At 36.8% G+C, this 22,708-nt stretch overlaps 5 protein-coding genes across 7 annotated transcripts in view; 3 read left to right on the plus strand and 2 right to left on the minus strand.

The window, feature by feature from the left end:
• Positions 886 to 2,254, plus strand: LOC104793083 (heat stress transcription factor B-3-like). Its single transcript, XM_010519360.1, has 2 exons — positions 886 to 1,374; positions 1,737 to 2,254. Exons 1-2 carry the CDS (start codon positions 1,054 to 1,056, stop codon positions 2,169 to 2,171), a joined length of 756 nt encoding a protein of 251 aa, XP_010517662.1. The 5' UTR covers positions 886 to 1,053; the 3' UTR covers positions 2,172 to 2,254.
• LOC104793084 (heat stress transcription factor B-3-like) lies at positions 2,328 to 3,219 on the plus strand. Its single transcript, XM_010519361.2, has 2 exons — positions 2,328 to 2,333; positions 2,443 to 3,219. The coding sequence occupies exons 1-2, from the start codon at positions 2,328 to 2,330 to the stop codon at positions 2,875 to 2,877; spliced, it is 441 nt and encodes a 146-aa protein (XP_010517663.2). The 3' UTR covers positions 2,878 to 3,219.
• Positions 3,667 to 16,872, minus strand: LOC104793085 (ABC transporter A family member 1). Of its 2 annotated transcripts, XM_010519362.1 has the most exons (40): positions 16,594 to 16,872; positions 16,291 to 16,370; positions 16,032 to 16,200; positions 15,847 to 15,929; positions 15,305 to 15,521; positions 14,768 to 14,976; positions 14,606 to 14,666; positions 14,392 to 14,478; positions 13,969 to 14,201; positions 13,719 to 13,833; positions 13,546 to 13,635; positions 13,232 to 13,440; positions 13,035 to 13,147; positions 12,471 to 12,577; positions 12,235 to 12,297; positions 11,605 to 11,691; positions 11,232 to 11,330; positions 10,969 to 11,153; positions 10,463 to 10,517; positions 10,306 to 10,377; positions 9,301 to 10,002; positions 8,718 to 8,896; positions 8,053 to 8,263; positions 7,677 to 7,760; positions 7,532 to 7,573; positions 7,336 to 7,432; positions 7,113 to 7,240; positions 6,889 to 6,993; positions 6,663 to 6,809; positions 6,233 to 6,496; positions 6,020 to 6,155; positions 5,807 to 5,886; positions 5,612 to 5,719; positions 5,205 to 5,355; positions 4,943 to 5,079; positions 4,778 to 4,852; positions 4,387 to 4,690; positions 4,162 to 4,295; positions 4,020 to 4,081; positions 3,667 to 3,924 (listed from the first exon to the last, which is right to left on the minus strand). In XM_010519362.1, the coding sequence occupies exons 1-40, from the start codon at positions 16,678 to 16,680 to the stop codon at positions 3,843 to 3,845; spliced, it is 5,649 nt and encodes a 1,882-aa protein (XP_010517664.1). In that variant the 5' UTR covers positions 16,681 to 16,872; the 3' UTR covers positions 3,667 to 3,842. The 2 variants fall into 2 exon arrangements, with proteins under 2 accessions (XP_010517664.1, XP_019082320.1); XM_019226775.1 differs by lacking the exons at positions 15,847 to 15,929; positions 16,291 to 16,370; positions 16,594 to 16,872 and having other exon boundaries at positions 16,032 to 16,108.
• On the plus strand, positions 18,696 to 21,587 carry LOC104793088 (fluoride export protein 1-like). Its single transcript, XM_010519365.2, has 7 exons — positions 18,696 to 18,915; positions 19,450 to 19,903; positions 20,002 to 20,085; positions 20,207 to 20,305; positions 20,388 to 20,580; positions 20,670 to 21,082; positions 21,161 to 21,587. The coding sequence occupies exons 2-7, from the start codon at positions 19,526 to 19,528 to the stop codon at positions 21,377 to 21,379; spliced, it is 1,386 nt and encodes a 461-aa protein (XP_010517667.1). The 5' UTR covers positions 18,696 to 18,915; positions 19,450 to 19,525; the 3' UTR covers positions 21,380 to 21,587.
• Positions 21,486 to 22,708, minus strand: part of LOC109124409 (AP2-like ethylene-responsive transcription factor At2g41710) — a 4,051-nt gene continuing 2,828 nt past the window's right edge. For both annotated transcript variants that reach the window (XM_010519364.1, XM_010519363.1), the window contains exons 8-9: positions 21,921 to 22,549; positions 21,486 to 21,815 (exon numbers count right to left, since the gene is read on the minus strand). In XM_010519364.1, coding sequence (XP_010517666.1) covers positions 21,759 to 21,815; positions 21,921 to 22,549 — 686 coding nt within the window. In that variant the 3' untranslated portion in view covers positions 21,486 to 21,758. The remainder of the gene's footprint in view (positions 21,816 to 21,920; positions 22,550 to 22,708) is intronic.

Below are 22,708 nucleotides of genomic sequence, written 5' to 3' on the forward strand. Positions count from 1 at the left end.
TTTAAAATATAATAATATATATAAGTTAAGGTGTCGAAAAGTAATGTATAAAGCATGAAAAAGTCAAAAAGATAGTCATCAATTTTGAAAAAATGAACAATTTACATGCTCCTACAAAACAAGAAAGCTAATTATAACGAAGCAAGACCATAATTATTCTTTATATACGAAATACTAAATTTCCTATCACTTTGAAAATACGAGCTATAAAAAAAGATTTGCTTAATTAAAAGAATACAACTTCTTCTAAGTGGTAATTTTTGCCATGTAATGATCTATATTTTAATATTCTAGAAACTTTTTTTTATAACTGGTACTTGATTACTCATGAGCACAAACACAATTTTACGAATATAGGTAAACATGATGAAGAATATGCATGATTTGCGTTCATCGTTTTTGTAAATTGATAGTACCAGCACACCTAAAAGGGGTCCAAACTAGTTGCTTCATATCACAATATCCTATTTTACCAACATACATAAATATATGTGTGTATATTCACACCATAACTCGTGATTTTTTTTTCCCTATATGTCTAATCAAACATACACGTTACTACTAAACATATATTGACAATATTAGAACTCGGTTGGTAAATGCAATGACTAATGCAGTTTCCCTGTAAAAAATTAACAAATCACGTATTAAATATTAACCATACAAAAATCAAATGCAAATATTGTGTTAGCCTAAACCTATTAGAGACAAGCGTTTTGTGTTTAAGAAAACAAACTTCGTGGATCCAACGTAAATATGATCAAATATCAATGGTTGGTTTCAAACCTGAAAAAATTACATCACATCAAACATCGTCTTTCTTATAATTTTAACAAAATATTTACAACACAGTTGTGTGTAAGTATATGCATCATGATTATATGCATGTTAGAACCGTATGTTCCTTGAAAAAGGTTCAAAGTATTTATATTCTTGTCTCAACCACCTTATTAAATAAGTAACGTCTCTATCTCTTTCTGTGGAGTCGTGTTACGTCTTTCTAGTTTGAGATCTTCTACTATTTGTTCTGTTCAAGAATAGCACTTCTCGACTATGGAAGAGGCTGGTTATCATTTACGGTGTAACGATAATATTTATAACGACGACGAGGAGCGTTTGCCATTGGCCATTATGATCGGAAAGCCAACATCCACGGCGGAACCACAGCCGCCGTCTCCGCCACAGCCACCGCCACCGTTCTTGGTAAAGACCTATCAAGTGGTGGAGGATCCGACAACAGACGAGGTTATATCTTGGAACGAAGACGGAACTGGCTTCGTCGTGTGGCAGCCGGCGGAGTTCGCTAGAGATCTTTTACCAACACTTTTCAAGCATTGCAACTTCTCTAGCTTCGTTCGCCAGCTCAATACTTACGTACGTATATGCTCCACTCTTTCAATTAAGCAGTTATAACAGTATTTGTGTTTGTTTGAGTTTACTAGCCCTAAATTATTTTCTTCGGTAATTGATCCATATATGAACATTTATTAACTTGGGTGAATGATAAAATGACTACACCTTTTTCCTCTGCTATAAAGTAAAAACACATAGCGAGTGTTATTTTTCTAAATAATAACGTTAAAAACAAAAAAAGGCTGAATAGCATAATATATCTATAATTAACATGCTAGTAAATATATAAAGTAATATTTTTATAGAGGAATAACACTTTTATAGGGGTTTGTACGTGGATTTCCATAATGACATTAATCAGTATGGTTACAAAAATCTTATAGGGGTTCCGAAAAGTAACGACGATAAGATGGGAATTTAGTAATGAGATGTTCCAAAAGGGGCAAAGAGAGCTTATGAGCAATATCCGAAGAAGGAAGAGCCAACATTGGTCACGCAACAAGTCTCATCATCAGGTTGTACCAACAACGACGGTGAATCAAGAAGATCATCAACCGCTTGGGATTGAGCATCACCACGAGGATCAACGGTCTTCCTCCACTTCCTCGTCTTTTGTATACACTGCATTACTCGACGAAAACAAATGCTTGAAGAATGAAAACGAGTTATTAAGCTCCGAACTCGGGAAAACCAAGAAGAAATGCAAGCAGCTTATGGAGTTGGTGGAGAGATATAGAGGAGAAGACGAAGATGAAACCGATGAGGATGCTAATGAAGAAGATGATGGGCTTAAGTTGTTCGGAGTAAAACTTGAATGAAAAAAATCGCTAGATGAAACCAGTTTCTTCAGATTGTTACAAGTTTTGCATCACTATATATAGTACTCTTTTAAGTCGACATGCAAGATCAGANTTTCTAAATAATAACGTTAAAAACAAAAAAAGGCTGAATAGCATAATATTTCTATAATTAACATGCTAGTTAATCTATAAAGTAATATTTTTATAGAGGAATAATAACACTTGTATAGGGGTTTGTACGTGGATTTCCATAATGACATTAATCAGTATGGTTACAAAAATCTTATAGGGGTTCCGAAAAGTAACGACGATAAGATGGGAATTTAGTAATGAGATGTTCCAAAAGGGGCAAAGAGAGCTTATGAGCAATATCCGAAGAAGGAAGAGCCAACATTGGTCACGCAACAAGTCTCATCATCAGGTTGTACCAACAACGACGGTGAATCAAGAAGATCATCAACCGCTTGGGATTGAGCATCACCACGAGGATCAACGGTCTTCCTCCACTTCCTCGTCTTTTGTATACACTGCATTACTCGACGAAAACAAATGCTTGAAGAATGAAAACGAGTTATTAAGCTCCGAACTCGGGAAAACCAAGAAGAAATGCAAGCAGCTTATGGAGTTGGTGGAGAGATATAGAGGAGAAGACGAAGATGAAACCGATGAGGATGCTAATGAAGAAGATGATGGGCTTAAGTTGTTCGGAGTAAAACTTGAATGAAAAAAATCGCTAGATGAAACCAGTTTCTTCAGATTGTTACAAGTTTTGCATCACTATATATAGTACTCTTTTAAGTCGACATGCAAGATCAGACAAGATCAGAATTACATATGTCCGAAAAATCTCGGATTCTGACTGTGTTGTATTGATTAAGCTTCGTGTTCAAAACATGGTATATCGTGTGTATTAGTGTATAGGTAGACATAAATTAAGAGCACAGTTTCTCATATACTTACTAGTTACTGCGAGTTAGGGTATCCCGGAAACCCTAACTTCTTTTACACTGCTTATCTTTCGAGAGGATCCTTATTTAGGTTAATCTATTTGTTGTTTTTGGGTTCACTTGGCAGGTTCTTGGAGATAAATTTGTCATGGGAAGATAATCAATGCATTTGATTATGTTGTCTGGTTACTGATTTCTCCATCTGACTTAAATCATCTAACAATGTGTGTGGCTTACATACGATTCATCATTTGACTATGTTATCTGGTAATTCTAACGATTACCGGATCAATCATTATTACATAATTGAGTTTAAAAGACCATCTAACAATGTGTGGGGTGGTAGTAAGATTCAAATTTCCATATAGAAAACTACCTCAACTGTCTTAATATGTTTGAACAATACGTTTGAGATCTTCCTAGCATTTATTCCTAATGATTATACAGTTTTTCTCAAAGATTCTTACAAGTTTGCATATATATAATCTTTTAAGACATGCAAGATCAAAGCATGTCCGACAAATTTCGGATTTTGTGTTATTGATAAAGTTTCATCATGGTCAAACTATGAAACATCGTGTATATATATAAACATGAAGAGCACAGTTTTCTCATCTATATACCATATTTACAACCATGTTGGGTAAAAATGAGATTATGACTTTGATTAGATATCTCTTCGGGCTGTGGCCACGAAGGGTTTTGATTATACAAGCCGCAATAATGGTATCAGTACCACTGGTTATGAGTTAGCTGCAAAATGATTGAATATGGTCTCAAGTGTGGATTGACTTATGCTGTATTCAGCTATTCCCAACCGATTCCTGCCATAGAAAGAAGCAAATTTCTTTCCTCAGACTTACAAAGACTGATTTGTGTGGATCATGGAGTAGAAACAGTTAAGAGAAGAATGTCTTACCGGTTTCTTTCAAGGTGACCAAATGCATCCGCAAGTGACAATCCCCCTTCTCCAAATGGCAACTGCCACATAACCCATATAGAAACATTGAGCACAAATCCTAGAGCAATCTTAGAGCCAATGAGATTTCGTGTTTAATTACCTGGTACTTAATACTCAGTCCGTTGCAGCTTTTGAATGTTGCACCGCGGAACGAAGATTGTATAAAAGAATCCAAGGCTGAAAACTTTTTCTTGGTTAGCCACCACTCGGCAAATATTGGAAGTGGAATACCACCTGTGCAGTATCAAACGAATAAAACATATTTTATGCACAATTCGTGAAACAAGGCAAAAGCTAAAAATGTATGTAACATTTGTGCTCGTACCATCTCGAAACAGCTGCTCTGAGAACTGGTCATCGAATCGCACATTTTCCTCAGGCATGGTAGGTACTAGAGTACTCACTCTCTGCTCATTGCCAAGAGACTTGGCAATGCTTTGTACCATTTCTGGAGACAAACTGATTTCTGATGCTGAAGCCGTATCAGGAGTAATAGAGTCAGAAACGCCTATACAAACTTCGAGATCACCCAGTAAACTTCTAGGCTGCGTAGGAACGTTAAAAAGCCATTTCTGAATCATTTGGCAAAAGTTCTCCAGTTCCACATTGCTGACTTCGTTGGGTTTGACCTAATTTGTAAGACAGCTAACATTATGCAAAAGCTTTGAAAAATGATCCTTCCCACCATTGAAACAAAACAGCATTGTAAAAAGTACCTCTAACTCAAGGTGGTTTCCGTAGCGTGTCTTTAAGTGTTGTGGACTACCTATGCATCTTAGGCGGCCACCTACCTGTAATTTGAGGAGTATGGTTCTGTGAGGTTGAAATTAAAGATTTAAAATCTAACGCCCTAAAGAGTTCAAAAGGAGTTAAAAAAATACCATGATCCCGATCCTAGTGCAAAGTGCTTGAGCTTCATTCATGCTATGAGTAGTCAGAATGACCGCTGTCTTTCCACTCCTTGTCGACAAGCGGGATATCACATCCCACATGAATCTTTTGGCAACAGGATCCATACCTGAAGCATTTAACAAAAAACACCAAAAACTTGAATAGAAGAATAGAACAGAAAGGAAGTCCTCGTTAGTGATTCCAAAGTCCAACTGGTCAGGCAAGTCAGCCAAAATTTTGATTTGGTTATACCTGTAGATGGCTCATCGAGGATGACAATAGGAGGATCTCCAATCATTGCAATAGCAACGGATAGTTTGCGCTTGTTTCCGCCGCTAAGCGTGAAGGATGGCTTGTGCGAATGCTTTAACAAGTCAAACTCGACTAACTTTTCCATAACCACCTGTTATTAGATAATACATATCAGAATTATACAATTAGGAACTTCCACTAGTTAGATATATAATATACCTAATCGTATAATTGTGGTTTTGGATACATTTTTGAATCTTATCCTAGACGGCAGAGAAAGATGATTTATTTCAATGTTGTGTTGGTATTTAACTTGGCCAAAACCTACACTACTATTGGGGAATCACAGAACTCATCAAGGCGTGTAAGCAAGCATCAAAAGTCAAATCTGAATATGTACCACTTACATTATCAATTCTATGATCAACTACTCCTTTGATCCTTGCATATAGTTCAAGGTGCTCCTTCACAGTCAAATACTCGAATAACGCATCAAACTGGGGGCAGTAGCCAATCTGAGTAGGAGAGACAAAACAGATTTTAACATTTAATGTTAATTCTACGGACTCAGTGAGATGGTTAAAGTCAATGAATTGACATACATGCTGACGGATAGATTTGGGACTCGCTACTATGTCTTTGCCAAAGACGAAGGCAGTTCCACTAGTTGGGGTTTCTTCTCCTGTTACACCCAAAGAAGTGAAAATAGTCAATGCTATTGCTTCAGAAATTGCAGTTGTTTATTTAGCTGTCATTAAGTATTTAAGATAACAGCTCCACGAATAGTTTCCAAACACCAAGGAATCACAATATACCAGATAACATAGACAAGGTAGTAGTCTTCCCAGCTCCATTCGTCCCTAAAAAGCCAAAACATTCTCCTGCTTGGACCGAGAAAGTCAAAGACTGTACAGCTACTTTTGGGCTCTGATGTTTGCCACCAGGATATACCTGAAACAGTAGTACTTTCAGAAAAAAGAGAGGCGAATATCTGTTAACTCTTGGCTAAAAAGAGTAGGCTTTAATACCTTCCTCAGGTTCTGTAAGTAGAGCATGGTGTTGTCTGTCAACCCCGACATCACCCTGTCTCTTTCCTCTTGCACGTCTATGTCATCCTCCATATCAGCGGAAACGGCTCCAGTCGAATCCTTGAGAAGTGGCTCTGTATAACTAGAACCAGCACCTTGCTTGAAAGCTTTGAAATTCTGCCACCACTCCCCAATTGAGAACGACATCACCTTTTGGACAGGCACGAGCTCAAGCGCAAGCGTCACAAGGAAGTAGAATATACTCTGTCAAATATAATTTCAGTTATACTTCATGTCGCTATAATATAAATCAACTATAGTTTTGTGTTTATCCCATTAAAAAAATAACATCAGTAGCATATGAAGGATCCATTTTCTCAGGCTTTCAAAGAAGTAGACAAAATTGTTGAAGAACATGGAAGACTCGAACCTCCAAACCAAGGTAACAGATGGACGCTCCAGTGACATTCCATTCGAACACCCCATGACTAGATTTGTCTTTCATTCCCTGCCTTAGAAGGGCTAATGAAGCCAATCCATCAGAGAAGCAAAATCCTGGCGATAATCTGAAGAAGTTCTGTAGAAGCATACGAAAAAGAATCAGTTCCTAGTCTTTTCAAGGCTCACCGAGGTCAAGTAATTAGATGATTCCACACCTTCAGATATAAATTTGCACTAGCAGTTGCTGGAATAAGGCCCATAACAAATGAGATAACCATAAGGATAAGACCAGAGAAGAAGTGGACCATAAGAATAACATTCTGCGATTACAGCAAAAACACCTATCCATCAGTAAAAAACATCTAACAGTATGAAGTAACTGAGGAAAAAGAAAAAACAAAAACAATATGGGTAAGAGCATAGGGTAGCTAGAAGTTGCCTGAGCCATGCTATGCTCGGTGAAGAAAAACGTAAGACAGTATGTTGATGATGCAATTGCCAAGCCATACTCCAGAAGCATAATGATAGTCGGAAGAAACCGACCTATTCCAATAAATTGTTCCAGACCTAAGGAAAGAAATCAATAATTTCAGTAAGTTTATAGCAAAGTAGTACAATGAAATAGAAGTTCAAATGCAAATGAAAATCAAAAACCAACTTACCAAAAGCATAGAAGAGGATCATTGCAAATGTTGACGGAAATAAGAAACTGATGAAATCCCATATGTATGTTGATAACCAGTATGAAAGAACAGAAACCTGCAAGCCATAAATGATCATGAGGCCAATTTTAGGATTAAAAGTAAGAACCTGGGACTGATAACATGCTTATATTTGGTATTCCAGAGAAAATTTTACCCCACTAATAAGCTGTTGATGCTTTGCTTTCACCTCCCGCTCCTGAATAAAATAAAATACTTATAGAGAGATTCAGAACAAAATATTGGTAAAAGTAGCACTAAAGAAAAACCTTATGCCAAAACTTCTTGACGTTTGACCTTACCTTAACAATGGGAACAGCAAAGGAAGCCGGGATAAATGAGAACGCAATGTTAACAATAATTGCAGCGGAAAAGGCATCCAAATCCTGCAATGAACAGAAAATAAGATCAAAACTACTGGTTCGTGACATTTGTTGATACGAAGAAAACAATTTTGAGAGAAGAGATGGACATTAGAATCTGATATTTTGTGTCAGAGGAAAAATAAGGTAGAAGCCTGTCGATTTTTCTACAGACTTTTACATTGGTTCCCTCTTACTGACAATCAGTTTGAGAGATCCAATCAACTCTAACCTATCGCTCAAACTGAACATAATTTCAAAAAAATAATAATATTGATACCACAGAGAGGGAACTACTATAAAAAGAAAGACATACATGACGCTGTATGTGCTGAGTTTTTGTTGGGGGCAAAGGATGGTTTCGGGTTTGAATTGTCATATTCTTGTTACCCGTAACAAGTCGGAGAATCGCAGCATGCATAACATTGATGTAGATTGGACCAGCATGCTGACAAGTACCATTGTGTAACACGGTGTATCCTAAACTTCCATCTGGATGCTGGCCATCCATTAAAATTGCCCCATACCTAAAGACACTCACACGTAGCATTTAGCAAAGTCAGTACATAAAACAGTACTCTGTAACATTCCCAAAGAGGTCACCAACGTAGGAAAGTTAAATGTAAAGAAAATAATGCTTTGTCTAAAACAATGTTAACTCTTTGATTGATAACAGTGTAAGGCATGCCTTGCAGAATTACAAAATGTTCATTTAGATATTACGAAACAAGAAAATCATACATAACTTTAAAAGCAGAAATTTATATGACCAATGCATCTTTCAGATTGGCACAAATCGATGAGACAAAGGGCCCTCCCAACTTTAAATGCATAGGTTAAATCATGAGAACCCTCACTTCTAGCAAAAAAGAACAGGGGAACAGAATACTAGAAGGCAGCAATATCTGGAGCACATGGGTTATCTAGCTTAAATTTCACAAAATATAACAAAACACGAATCTGTTAGTGACCTATGCCTACCTTGACTGGTAGGACTGATCAAAACTAGACATCAGATATTCGCTCATTGAAAGCAGAGTGGGCCCCAACGTGGGACCTACTGCATCAATTGCATCAGCCAATGCCTCTTTTGGATTAGGAAATTTATATGAAGTATTCCTCAAGGGCTGAATCCAGCCTCCTTCGATATATTGTGCAATCTGCATGCATCGAAGAAAAAAATTGAACACAAACAATGTTTAGTAATATGGACTCAACCATAGGGCACTGTGATCAAAATCATGTAATAAATTTAACAATTGAATGCGTAACAGAACTAGTGCTTGCTTTACTACTTATAACAAAACCTAAGGTAAATTGTTGACAGCTGCGTAAGAGCAAACCCTCTACACCCAGTAACTCAAATAGTGAAACGAATACGTCAGCAAGCAATTAGTTTTCTTATGCCTGTGTAGAAGTTAAGAGAGTGAAAATGCATTTTGATTTACCAAGATCACGGTGATAGTTACTAGAGCGAGTAGAATAACATGCCACCTAATTTTATTCAAAATGCGAGAACGTACCATTCAGAGATATCACAAAATATAAATGGGACTCAACAGACCTCTTTGGCAATTGGCTCAGACAGATCAAAAGGTATCGGACCACCACCACCGTTGCCGCTCAGGAGAGGATTAAAATATGCAGTTGTCAAAGTTATGGATTTCTGATCAGGATGTGGCTTGAGCTGAAGAAAAAGAAGGCCAAAAAGCAAGAAAACTGCTGGGATGATGAACTGGAATGCCACTGTTTTGCGGTCTCTGTAAGCAGATCTTGCTCTTTTTATAAACAATGCTTTGCAATGCCGCCAAAACATTGACCTAGATATAATGGAACAACCACAACATTGCATGCTGATGAATCCAATGAAAGTCCAAACTGCAGCAACTATTAATCTGCAAGCTTTTGCAACTGAGGTAATTATAACTCCAGCGCCCTCATTACAACTTGATAGCAACTTAGGTTGCATAATACTTTTCTGATCAGATCCAATGCATAACAGAGAAGCCTTGGTATCAGGAGAGACAAATATCTCCTCCTGCTTCTCCTCGATATCTAAGTTACAACCAGCAACTCTCAGAAACACCTCTTCAAGTGTCGTGACAGATATACCATAACTCTGAATACCAGGATAATCTGAGTCATCAATCTCACTAATCTTAGATCTGTCAACAGAATTCTTCATGCAACTTTCGATTTCTCTGAACATGTTTTCAAAACAAGGCAAGGAAGCCAAAGGAAGCTTGAAAGAAATTTCGTTTCCCACCTGGACAATCATCACTTACAAAGATTACGCAAGAAACGGGCTTTAAACATATATAAAAGTGGTAACAAAGTACTCTAGGGGAAATATCTGCAGCCATTAATATGCTATGATATCCATTTTTTAGGAACTCAGGTCACAATTGGAAGATATTAACTAAAAGATGCTCTATTCTAGAAGTTTTGGACCTTTGCAAAGTATCACAGCATGCAGCATGCAGCATGCAGCAAGGTAGACTCATTCTTTCATGTAATGTATTAGTTGTTCAGATGCTCTCAATCTCCTTAGAGAATGTAAGTAATATACCTCACTCACACAGGTTGCTGATGGAATGTGACGATGAACTATACGTGCGGCAACAGAGACAGCAGGAGAAGTCTAAAACATAGATTACCACCGGTTAAAGATGTCCTAAATATAAATATTAACAACATTGACGAAAATGAACAGAATTCAAACAAACCTTTACAAGCGTAAGAGTGTACCCAACCCCATAGTGATGCTTCAGGAAAATCGAACTGCTTAGCCATAAAAAGCCCCAAAAATAATTGGTTAAGTGCTTAATGGTTAACTAGAAATTCAGAAAACTATACCTGAATAATTCAGTTTATTTTTTGAACAACATGAATAATTCATATGGATCAGAAAAAGAGACAATTTTTCTTTACTTCTGAAGCACTTTATATGTCTAGTTAAATAGCATAAGTTTGGGGAATCTTTTCTTTAAAAAAACAAATGTCGAACCATCAACACCAAATCAAAACACCTTCTACGACTCATGAGCAACCATTTGAAAAAACCAACTCCATCATATCACTTCATAGTAACCAACTCAAATTAAGCAATCCCATGGTGTGAATGCTTGGTATAATTTGTGTTCTTCCTAACTTTATATGAAATAAATTAAATAAAAAACGAAAAGAAGGACAAGCTACAGAAAAAGTCAAGAATAGTTTAGAAACACTTAACCTGCCACAACACTTAAGAGACCCGTTAGCCATGATTCCTATCCGATCTCCAAGTTCTTCAGCTTCATCCATGGAATGTGTTGTCAACAATATTATTCTACCCTTTTTAATTTTCTTAATTAACTGCCATGTAAGACGCATTGAGTACGGATCCATTCCACTGGTTGGTTCATCGAGAATGATCACCTGAAAGATGAAGCATATTCAACGACAACTAACTAGAAGAAACATACGAAATAAGATGTCTTTGTGTTTCCTTCTCACCTTACTGTTACCTATCAATGCGATTCCAAGTGACAATTTCCTCTTCATGCCTCCGGAAAGTGCCCGTACAAGTGTACTAATTTTATCAGACAATCCCACCTGGAAGAAATCAATACCCAAGATCAAACAGCTGTGACTTATACCCAAAATTGGCAGGGAAGAAAACTACAGTTTCCACAAACTGAATTCATCTGTCGTCCTCCACAACTATATTACAGAATCAAACTTAGGCAGTCTGAAATTTTAATGCTTGTAGGCCACACTAGCATTAGCAACTAGATTCTATCAAAACGAAATTCAGAAATCCAAGTTTGTGAATGTGGTTTGTTGGAGAGGGAAAATCCACAAAGCTTGTATTTCATTACATACTTACTTCCTCCGCCATATCAACAACTGTGCTCTTCAAGGAACCTTCTTCAACACCTTTAAGAACCGCAAACATCTCCAAGTGTTCTCTAACCTACAGTAGATATAAACCATTCAGACATCATATTCGGATGGAAAAACATCTAATCTGTCATAAGCCTGAAACTTTTGCATAGAATGAAACGATTCAACAAACAAGAGAGGCAGATAAATGTTTCATCTTACAATACATGTTCCTACGTGATATTTAGCAAGTACTCTCGATTAAAGAAGATACAAAAAATGAGAGAAGGATATTAAACGCAACGCACACAACTGGTAGTTGGTTTGTCCCTATGCTAAAAAAAAGTGGCATGATCGAGGAATAGCCACCACAAGCCAGTCACATCACTGAATATACCTGAACATTTTCTCTAACGCTTATGTCTATATTAGATCATCAAGGTTGAATCCACTACAACAAGCTTGAGCCTAGCAGTGGTTTACGTAATTGACAGTTCTGAACAATTTTCTGATCCCTTTCCTTGATCATATTATAAACTTAAAGATAATATTATCATGTTGATTCGAATTGCAAGCATCACATCCTTCACTTAGAATAAGACCAGAGAAAAAGAAGGGATTTTCTTTCACTTACTGTCAGTTCTGGAAAGAGGATGTCATGCTGAGGGCAAACACCTAGTTCTTTCCGTATCTCATCCTACCGAAAGAGATTCATATAGTCAGAAACAAGAATGCAAGAATTAGCAGGATACAAAAAGTATTAAAGTGATGCTAGAAAAAAGAATGCCTATCTAACTAGCTTATAAGTCAGAAGTTTTTGGTTATGCAAGAAGATTAGAGATTCAAGTAAGAACAGCAGAAAAATATTACCATGTTTGTTATAATACTGTTTCCAAATATCAGGGCATCTCCAGACGTTGGGGGAAGAAGGCCAACAAGCATTGATATTGTTGTGCTTTTACCAGCTCCATTATGCCCTTCAAGCAAATGAAGCAAGCTTTAAAGAGAATATCAAAATTCGCAATAGCTTTTCTTCACGTGATTTTCATGCATGGTGTTCATGAAGGAGACCAATATTCATCAGAGACAACATTGAGACGATAAAGCCCGGGAACAGAAAATATCAAAATTGAAACTTTCTTAATATGTTAAAATTGAATATCCCAACAATGAATACAAATATCAAACTGACCAAATTAGCCTCACTATGCACAAGAGCTCGTGAACAAAATTAGATCTTTTGTTTGCGAAATCATATAATTTATGGAAATTGTAATGTACCAGGTCCAAATTGTAAAGTTTCAGAAAAAAGGCCAAAAGAATAAATTCAAACTACAATTTCTGAAACATTACAATTTGGACCTGGTACTTTAGTAAGCAAATACAAGTGAGGTTAGAGGAGATGAGAATGTCTAATAAACAGGAAAGACATACCCAGAAGTGAAAGTATCTGGTTCTCGTATAATGTAAGTTGCAATGAATTAACTGCACAACAATTTCCCCTTCTTGAGGCATAGACCTTATGCAGATTTCTAACTTGTATGCACCTACAGAGCAAACACTAAAGGTGAATTTGATGTCCAGCTATGTAAAACATTAATTGGAGTTTTCGGGTTGGGATAGGAATGTACCTCCCGTCAAGCTCTTGTTGCCTCATTTCCAGGCTTATTGATTCAATAACAGGATCAAAAGGCTCTCCCTGAGTAACCTCTATATTCTCCGCAAACATATTAGTTTCGGGATCTGGAATGGGATTTTGGAAGTCTTTTTTCTTTCTCCCAAAACACTTGCTGAAGATGAAGTTCCATGGGTACCGCACACCATTTTCCCTGGGGAGGACCTGAGGAAATAAACTCTTGGATTAGGCCCAAAAATAAACCTCCTGATTACAGTTATTTTTTAACAAGAAACAATATCAAGAACAAAAAATCAGCTCACAAAATACCTTGTCCAGATAAAGACCAAGTGCACAGTAAAGAATAGAGTCGACTAACATCATTAAGAGGCAGACAAAAAAACTTACTCCAGACGATGCCTACATGAAGATTGACCAAAACAAAGGTTAAGAATAAAAGCAGAATCAACCTTGGCATGTAGCCACAAACATAACTACCATACCCGCCATATATTGCTCCAACGTAGTCCAACATGCGCACGCTCATAATCAGCAAAGTTGATTGACCCGAGAGCAAATGCAGTAGGCGAAAGCAAAGAAGCAACTACCTTCAATACCCTACAAGACCGACACTTAATTTTACATTAATGTATTCTAGAAAAAATGTTTGTGACGAAGATGAGCATAATTTTTGTCTATCCATAATACAGCTGTCACGGAAAAAAAAAGAAAAGAAAAAAAGCCTAAACTTACATGGAGACAGATTCATCGTTTACAGTGTAGTAAGGAAAGAAGGCTCCGAGAAAGGCTAGGGTCCCAACTGCCACAGCTGTCTTTGCTCGAGTGAAAAATGTTGATATCATAAATGAGAGCATGATTGCGCTGACCCCAAATAAAAAGAAGTATGTGAAGACTAGTGTCGTATCACTATACTTAAAGAGACTTCCCATCGTACAAGCTGTGATAATCCCAGAGCACAATGCGAACTGCAGAAGAAAGTCTAGTTAGAAAAGAAAAAGAATACCTCGAACTAAAAGTTATTACATATATCGAAAGAAGTAAAGCGTCTGCTTTTTCCAGCTGAAGTCAATATTGTTGACAACTTGTGGTTTGATCATAGCCATGGGACGAGGCAAACAAAAGTTCACAAGTCAAATTTCAAGCAGAAAAACTTGCCTGCAATGCATAAGTGATAAACCAAGACAAATGAAATATCTCATCCTTCAAGCCCATCATGTAAAGTCCTTCTCTTATTTTTTGTTCCTGCAAGCTCAGAAAGAAAAAAAGCCTCAGTGAAACAAATATTGGTAGAAAACAAAAACTATTTGTAAACGCATAATATCTATCAGCTGTTTTCCAAAGTAAGCAAAGTACATAAACCCAAACCAACCTTCTCGAAGACAGAGTAGCTGATAAGCCGGGAGATAGGAAACAGAAATCCCAGAAGGTACCTGCTCAACAATTATATAATCATCCAAACCATACAAAGACTCAAATACCATACATATATGTACGGGAAACCGAAAGAAAACATAAAGCAGCTGATACATACAACAATCCCATTACGCTTTTGACAATAGACTGAAACTCATCATCAGTGTATTCGCGGGTTGGAAATGGAACCATTCGTATCACTGAGGGGCTAAACAGAGTCCATGGCAGCTCAAAGCGTATAGCTGAACCAAAATTTGAATGTGATAATGGCAAGTCGAGATTTTGCTGAGAAGCAAATATAATGAAAGAGTCTACCACCTGCTGAAGCTGCAAAAGGGTATAAGACCAATCAAAATCGGGGGAAAAGCAAGATAAAACCTCCTATTTCAAGAATTTCAATTCAAATCTGATGAGTTGATCTAGTTTACTAAATTGTAACTACTGGTTTACTGTGTGATAATCTACCACCAGATTTGGAATTTCTTTGAATAACTCTAAATTCCCTATAATAGCATGGTATATATATAGTCTACAGACAAGAATTATTTGACTACTGTACTGCCAAGTAGCTTAATGGGGAGAGCTACGAAGATAATAGAAAAATCATGGGCGCAGATTAAACGAACTTTCAATGAAAATAAGTAAATGACCATACAGTCAAGAATCCGCTGAAGCTGTATTGCATTGTTGGTATGGAATTAATCCCCATTTCCAGATCATTGATATAAGGTCCATTTGTGTCCATGATCGACTTGACATTAGGGAACCCTGCGAATGCCCATGTGTGGTTCAAGCGGATGCTATAATCAAATGAATGAGGTCCTTGTTCATGGAATACCACTGCTCCTTTTATTTTTGGATTCGAACAGTTCCTAAGAAAACATGATGAGGCTTTATTAGTTTAACATTAAAAAACGAAAAAAGCATAGACAGCTAGTTATAAGACTACGTTACTCGTGAAGATAAAATGCAGACACACTGGACATGTGAAGTCAAAATATTTCCCTTATACCAGTTTTGTTCAGGTAGTACTATCATCAAAGTTGTAGCATATTGCAATTAACCCAAGGAGATACTGCCATTATTCAAGAAATGCTAACCAGTTCACAGAATCAACAGAAAGAAAAAAATTGAAGGCGAAGAGAAACCAGAGATGAAATTGCCTTCTTATCAGCTCAAACAAAGAACAAAACATACCTCACTTGGCTGCAGACACCATAATCCACAGAGGTTATATAATTTTCAAGCTCTAAGTCATCTTTAAAAATTTTAGTAACTAGCTGCAAACAGAAAACGCAAGGCTCGGTTAACCGTATGACATATGAAGAGTAAACTGAGCCAAAAGATTTTATACGGAGCATAAAAAGAAGAAGTGATGATACCCGCAGTTCCGGGAACTTAAGAGACAAAATGTCGATCAGGTTCTTCGTTTCATCAGTGTCAGGTGCAAAAGCTAGATATTGCCCCTCAGCAACCAAAAGCTTCAAAATTTCAGGGAAACTAGGAGAGATGCCTTTGCCCACTTGGACGACCGTATCTTTCTCTAAGTTCCTGCAACAATCAACCAGAAGAAACGAAATCAAAATCCAATTTTAGTAACAAAATTTACAAAGAGAGACACAAGTGACAATGTAATCTTACGAGCGAGCAGGGTGAATTCTGGTGTCAACTTGTGTCCTCACGGCTATCAACAACAACATTACAACAGTCGGAAGCAAAATCTGCCCCAAACAAAATTAAAGAAAAGGATCAAAATTTAGGCTGGTTGGTGATCAACATTACCCAATTCGAAGTCTTTTCAAACACAAAATTTTCACAAACAGACACAGCAAATTCAATTCAGCGCCTCCAAAATGAGAAAAAAACAAGACCCAGAAGGAAAGCTCAGACGGACGATCAGACGGAGAGAGAGAGAGAGAAAGAGAGAGAGAGAGAGAGAGAAACCTCAGCTGAAGTAACGAAGGGATGACGAGTTTTGAGGAGCCAATTCTTACGGAGCATGGCCTTCAATTGTCTCCTCCAAGTACCCATTTCGTTCCCAGTTGCCCAAATTCCTTAGTAAGTCAGCGCTGAGAACCCAAAACCCTAGAGCGAGAGAGATTGAGATGGAGAGATTCTAATGTAATCGAAAAACAAAGGGGAAAAGATTGGCTTCAAGAAGAAACCTTTCCAAACTTGGGAAAGCAAACAATGAAAAAGCAGAGAGAGGTGGCGAAGACTTGGGCTCACCTCACTGACATTTGTTTCTGCTTCCTTTTTTTTCTTCTTTTTGCTAATTTTTTTTATCTATGGATTGAAAAATTAATTTATTACTATTTATCTATCTCATTCTACAAAAAAAAAAAAAATCTATTTATCTATCTCAAAAATCCAAATAACACAAATGGTCGACATAAAAAACAGTAAAAAGAGAATTAGGAAACTTGTTTAGCTTAAGAGCGACTGACTAAAACAAACAAAAGAGAATTGATAAATTATACCAACCCAAACAAGGTAAGGAAAGATTAGATTAGATTAATGTCACTTAAGATAATCTTAATAAACAGTCGTTGATGTTGACCCATCCATAACAAGAAATTAATAATCCTTGCGTCAAAGCCAAGTAGGGGACGGTTCTCATGGGCTCTACATTAGAAGTGGAGCATTTTGATTCATTTAATGTTGTTTTGTTTGACTCAGTCACGCCAACGAGTTAATTAAGCACTTGTTCGGATGTACCCAATAAGACTCAGGTAACTCTTTATCCCATTAAAATAAGTTCTCTTCGAGATATATTCTTTAATTTGCTAAATGAAGCTATTTACTGACAAGAGGGATAGTTATTATTTTTATTACAAATCTTCTAAAAGTTAAAAGCTACCTTCACTTCACATGATTGATTGTTGGCATTATAATTGCACATTTGGTTGTTGGTGTTTGGATTGAGTTTGGTGGCTTTTTATTATTTTAATTTTGGCTAACAATAATTTATATTTTTGATTAATATCAAAATGATTCATTGAGATGATATTTGAAAAAGAGATTTTTGATCACATGGTTTTATTTTATGCTTTTTAAAAACATATTCAGTTTTTCAATTTGGGTGTGATTATACTTAGACAAAAGTAAATGTTTTATATCATCAATTGTAATTTAATATTGATTTCTGAATATGTAGTTAATGGTCATAGTGGCAGCAGAGTAAATAATTTGCATAAGCTATTAAATACAAATATAAAACCTAGAAATACAAAATCATAATTTATAATTGCTACATGAGCTATGCATTGTTGAGCAAATTGATTAGTTTGTCTTTGAAGAAAAAAATTGATTCATTTGTCAAATGGATGATCATAGTTGGTATGCTTTTGATTTTAATTAATTCGGCGAAAAAATAGTAAAATAGTGTTTGATTGGTTGAAGATTTTTCGTACAAACGCTTTGTTATTTTATAGTTAATTTATTTAAAAACTAAAAAAATATGATGTTATATTTACAATTTTAACATATTAGAAAATGCAAATAAACCTTCGAACATTAGCGACGTCACAAAACATATTTGGTTGACAAATCTGTTAAGTACTTTTGAAACAAGTCCTAAAATATTTGTTTATTATTTAAATGTAAACTTATATACTAATATATCTTATCCATAAAAAAAAATTCAGTTAAAATAATTGATTATACCACATTACTAACAATTGACACCGTAGTTATTTTTTTTTTCGTTTTCTCAAATCGATAATATCATTGAATACATCAAATTTAACAAAACAACGACATCTCATTTGTAAATGACATAATATTATTTTAACACCATTGCTTTTTTTGTGGTTTTTTTTCATTTTTTTTGTTTATTAACACTATACACTATTAACAAATAAAGTTTTTTTGTCTCGATAACACCATTAAGTTGTAGTAATTTATTTGAATTTTTTAATATACGCCTATACGGTAGGTTCAATTTTAAATAACATATATTGGATATTGGGCCGGAAGCTCTTTTGTGGCCCAGATTTTATTTATTTTTCTTTTATTTTTCTAAATAGCAATCAACTTCTGTCTGAACGTGTGTTTCATAATAAACCTACTTGTGCTTCGTTGTCTTGTCCGTCCTTCCCTATCTTCCTCAATCGAACATTATAAACTTGCCTTTTTAATTTTCAGAGAATAATCCTTTATGGTTTTCTTTTTCTCCCCAGTAAGGAATCTCTGATTGTTGTTAGCTCGAATTTCTCCGCCGGCGACTTTTCCCGATCAAGTTTGATTCTGAGAATTCGCCAATAGGTAAATAAGCTGCTGAATATGCACTCACACGACTCAATGCACAAAAACCAAACCCCATCTATTTATATCACTCACCCACATAGGTCCCCAAAATCTATCAAATGTATTCGTCTTTCTTTATTGGTTGGTGGTGGGTATACAAGTGATTATTATTTTAGTCTCTCTTCTCTTTACTTTTTCTTCGATTTCCACTTTTCCAATTTGTTTAGTCTGAAAAGCACTTAAATTTTTACTTTTTATCATTTGTTTTTAGGGATAGTGGAGGACAAATCTTGAAGAACCGTTTTTTTTTTTTTTTTTTTTTGGATCCCTTCTTGTTTAAATTCGCTTTCCTGCTTCTGTAGAGAACCTAATAAACTAAAGTCATCATCTATCATGAATTATGTGAATTCATTTATTATGTGAATTCATTTAATGTGTTTACTTGCTACATTGTTTTATTATTATATCTTGTTGTCTCTCTTTCTTGAACTTTCCTTAATGTCTTTTCTTTTGCGTTTGTCTGGTGTCTGTGGATTTAAAAAATATGTGCAGGTGAAGGGAGCAACATTTTCACCACCAGCAATTGGGCACCTTCTAAACAAGTCATTGTGTTTTGGTTACAAATCCTATGGATACGGGTCAAAGCCGCATAGAACCCTATCGAACTAAGTCTTTTAGTAGGGAGAGCAGTTTGAGCTCTTCTTTAAGCTTATCACGTAGTTTGCCTCACCTGATTGACAATGACGTCGATGGTGAGAGTGTCTCAGAGGCTGGGGATATTGGGGATCGCTCACTTCGTAGAAGGCATAGTGCTGGTAGAAGCAGCCGTTTGTCTGCTGATGATTTGATTGAACAAGGGACCCTTGATACTTCTCCTCAAGATCAAGATGTATTACATGATCTTCGAGCCTTCAACACAGCTTCTGTAGTCAAACCTTTGCCTGAGAACATAACAGCATCTCCTTTACCTACCAAGTCTCTCTTGTCCCCTGAGGAAAACAACCTGGTAGGGACAATCTCTAATTTCGTGTAGTTACATTAAAACTGTTGGTTTTGGTTTCTTAGTTCCATGTTTTGATCTATGATAGTTCGTGGTTTGTACAGGGACAGAAGGAAGAGTACGTGTTACCAAAGTCCTTGGAATACATATCTTGTCTAATTCACTTGGCTGTTTTTGGGATTTTTGGGGTAAATTCCTGTGGCTTTACTCTTGAGATATGCTTATTCTCGGTGTTTGTTTCTGGCTCTCTGTGGTGCTTTGTTTTGGTTTTAACCATTGTGAATCCCCTCGTTGTTTCCAAATAAACAGGCCATTACGAGATATCTGCTGCAGAAATTGTTTGGACCAACTGGTGCTCGAGTAACAAGTGATGGGAGCATCTTGTACCTTGATCTTCCCTCTAACATGGTAAAAGTCGCAATGCACTCATCTCATCTTTAGTTATAAACCTATCTTTCTTAAGATGAATTCTCTAGATGATATCTTTTAGGTAGGTTCATTCTTGATGGGTTGGTTTGGCGTCGTATTCAAAGCAGATATAGCAAGAGTTTCTGAATTTGTGGCGATAGGATTATCGACTGGTTATTTGGGTAGCCTGACAACATTCAGCGGTTGGAACCAGAAAATGCTGGATCTTAGTGCTGATGGTCAATGGGTATTTGCCGTGCTTGGCTTTCTTTTAGGTAAAAACAAAAAATTCCTTTCTCAAAATCTCCAATCACCTCCTAAGTTGGATGTTACATACTTGCTTACAGCATAAACAACTTTACAGGATTGTTTCTCACGTCATACTCTATAATTCTGGGAGTGGAAACGGCCAAAGGGTTTAAATGGCTTCTTCATAGAAGAGCTTCTTCTGAGGAAAAAAACACTTGCCTTAAGGTTAACACCTTCCAGAGCCATATCGTGTCCATGACCCTTATGCTTGTGTTGCTTGTGGCTTTACTCACAGCGAGTTCCATTCTGCTTGTGAAAGAATTTGACAAAGGAACAAGCGAGGCTCAGCTATGGTTAGGTTGCTTAGTTGCAGCCCCTGGTGTCTGGCTCAGATGGTTCTTAGCCCGGCTCAATGGACGTGGACTGGGAAAAGATGGACAACACTTGAGGTGGGTCCCATTTGGCACCCTCATTGCAAATGTAGCTGCAGCTTGCATTATGGCAGCATTGGCCACTTTAAAGAAATCGGTAATAAACTCTCTCCCTCCCTCTCTATCTCTACCAAACAGATAACAGAAGATAACATTCTTTGTATTTGGGAAACAGGTGAACACGAGAACATGCAACACAGTTGCTTCGAGCATACAGTTTGGTCTGTTGGGATGTCTGAGCACAGTTTCGACCTTAATGGCTGAGTTCAATGCGATGAGAGAAAGTGATTACCCATGGAGAGCCTATGTATATGCATCTTTTACCATTGCAGTTTCTTTTGCGATTGGAACTGTTATATACTCAGTCCCTGTCTGGACAGTAGGATTCAGTTAGTTGTATCAAAGTGTTTTGCAGATGATGTGTAGATACATATTTGTAACAATTGGTAGAGATGTATGATTAAATCTGTCACAATCAAATTATACCTTGTGCAGAAGTATTAAGAGCAAACTTTTTATACTATAATGGTAACTTTTTACTGTTTTACACAAGATAAGATGATTCTATATTACACACTGAAAAGTAGTACTGCTGAAAAAAAAGAAAAAAAAAAACACAACCACTAACAAAACCTGTACATTCCAGCTTCAGACCACTGTCGTTACACTTCTCCCAACTTTTTCTCCATAAAAGAGACAAACAGAGATGTCAAGTCGACGAATTCAATCATACAAAAGGAGAACCAGACATACATAAGTCTAAAGGGAACGGCTCATTTCTCTTGTGGGATGTAGCTGTAAGTGGAACAGCTGGTCTCTGTCTTTGTCACCTGCAGAAGAAAGAGAGAAAAAATAAAAATGACGTAAGGAAGAGGTCTTGTAATAAACCTCTGAAGTCTGTGGTTTCCATCACAAATATATCAATAACTACGAACCTCTGAAGTATGAAAGGATCCTGAAGGAAGAAATGGTGTCCAGAGAATAGGGTCCCCAAGAGGATCCAATGTATTGTAGTTGGTGAGCAATGGAGCAGTTAAGAGAGAGGTAAGTGGGTACATGCTTTTCTGCAGAGACAAAGCAGCTGAAGCAGCAGCGCCGCCTAAAGGAACTCCATGACTCACAACTGGTTTTTCTATTGCCTTGCCGTGATTCTTTTCCATATTGATGATGTTACGATTTGCATTCTCATCGTTTTCATTAGTGCTGCTTTCTTGGATCTTCAGTACTTTCTCTTCTAGGCTCTTGTAGGCAGGCGACTGAGACAAGATACTTAAAGCAGAAGAGCTTGATGGTGATGATATTTCTTTTTCTTTTTTCTGACTGCCACGAAGGACGCCAAGGTTTGGCACCTTGTATGGTTCTGTTGCCTGGGATGTGTGTTCCAGTGTTTTAAGCTCAGTACCAGCATCTTCCACTTTTGCATCCTCTGATGCTTTTGATGAAGATTCTGGTTGACGGGTTTTGTTGACTCCCCACCATTTTATGTATCCTGTTAGATCGATCTTTCTTTCCAGACAAAAGCTACCTAGAAAGTCACCTTCTGTTCCTCGATCATCACCTGCCCCTGTTATTATAATGATAATGAGTTTTACATGGTTTAATGCAAGCACACATTTGTTTCAATCACGTCAATGTTGTTAGTAACTCACCGTAATGAATGTTACTGAAGTATTCAGGTCCAGGCATACGACTGGCTGATGCATCCCATCGACTGGTTGGGAAT

Source organism: Camelina sativa, chromosome 6, assembly GCF_000633955.1.
Source record: "Camelina sativa cultivar DH55 chromosome 6, Cs, whole genome shotgun sequence".
NCBI lineage: Eukaryota > Viridiplantae > Streptophyta > Magnoliopsida > Brassicales > Brassicaceae > Camelina > Camelina sativa.

What these genes read in the sequence shown, in the direction of transcription:
- LOC104793085 (XM_010519362.1), bottom strand. Translation starts at nt 16,680, where the DNA reads ATGGGTACTTGGAGGAGACAATTGAAGGCCATGCTCCGTAAGAATTGG. An exon ending in CATTGATAGGTAACAGTAAG is followed by an intron (nt 11,154 to 11,231) that starts GTGAGAAGGAAA and finishes TTCATCTTTCAG; the next exon opens with GTGATCATTCTCGATGAACC. An exon ending in TCTGTTACCTTGGTTTGGAG is followed by an intron (nt 6,497 to 6,662) that starts GTTCGAGTCTTC and finishes TATATTTGACAG; the next exon opens with AGTATATTCTACTTCCTTGT.
- LOC104793083 (XM_010519360.1), top strand. Translation starts at nt 1,054, where the DNA reads ATGGAAGAGGCTGGTTATCATTTACGGTGTAACGATAATATTTATAAC. An exon ending in TTCGCCAGCTCAATACTTAC is followed by an intron (nt 1,375 to 1,736) that starts GTACGTATATGC and finishes AAAATCTTATAG; the next exon opens with GGGTTCCGAAAAGTAACGAC.
- LOC104793088 (XM_010519365.2), top strand. Translation starts at nt 19,526, where the DNA reads ATGGATACGGGTCAAAGCCGCATAGAACCCTATCGAACTAAGTCTTTT. An exon ending in TTGATCTTCCCTCTAACATG is followed by an intron (nt 20,306 to 20,387) that starts GTAAAAGTCGCA and finishes GATATCTTTTAG; the next exon opens with GTAGGTTCATTCTTGATGGG. An exon ending in TGGCCACTTTAAAGAAATCG is followed by an intron (nt 21,083 to 21,160) that starts GTAATAAACTCT and finishes TTTGGGAAACAG; the next exon opens with GTGAACACGAGAACATGCAA.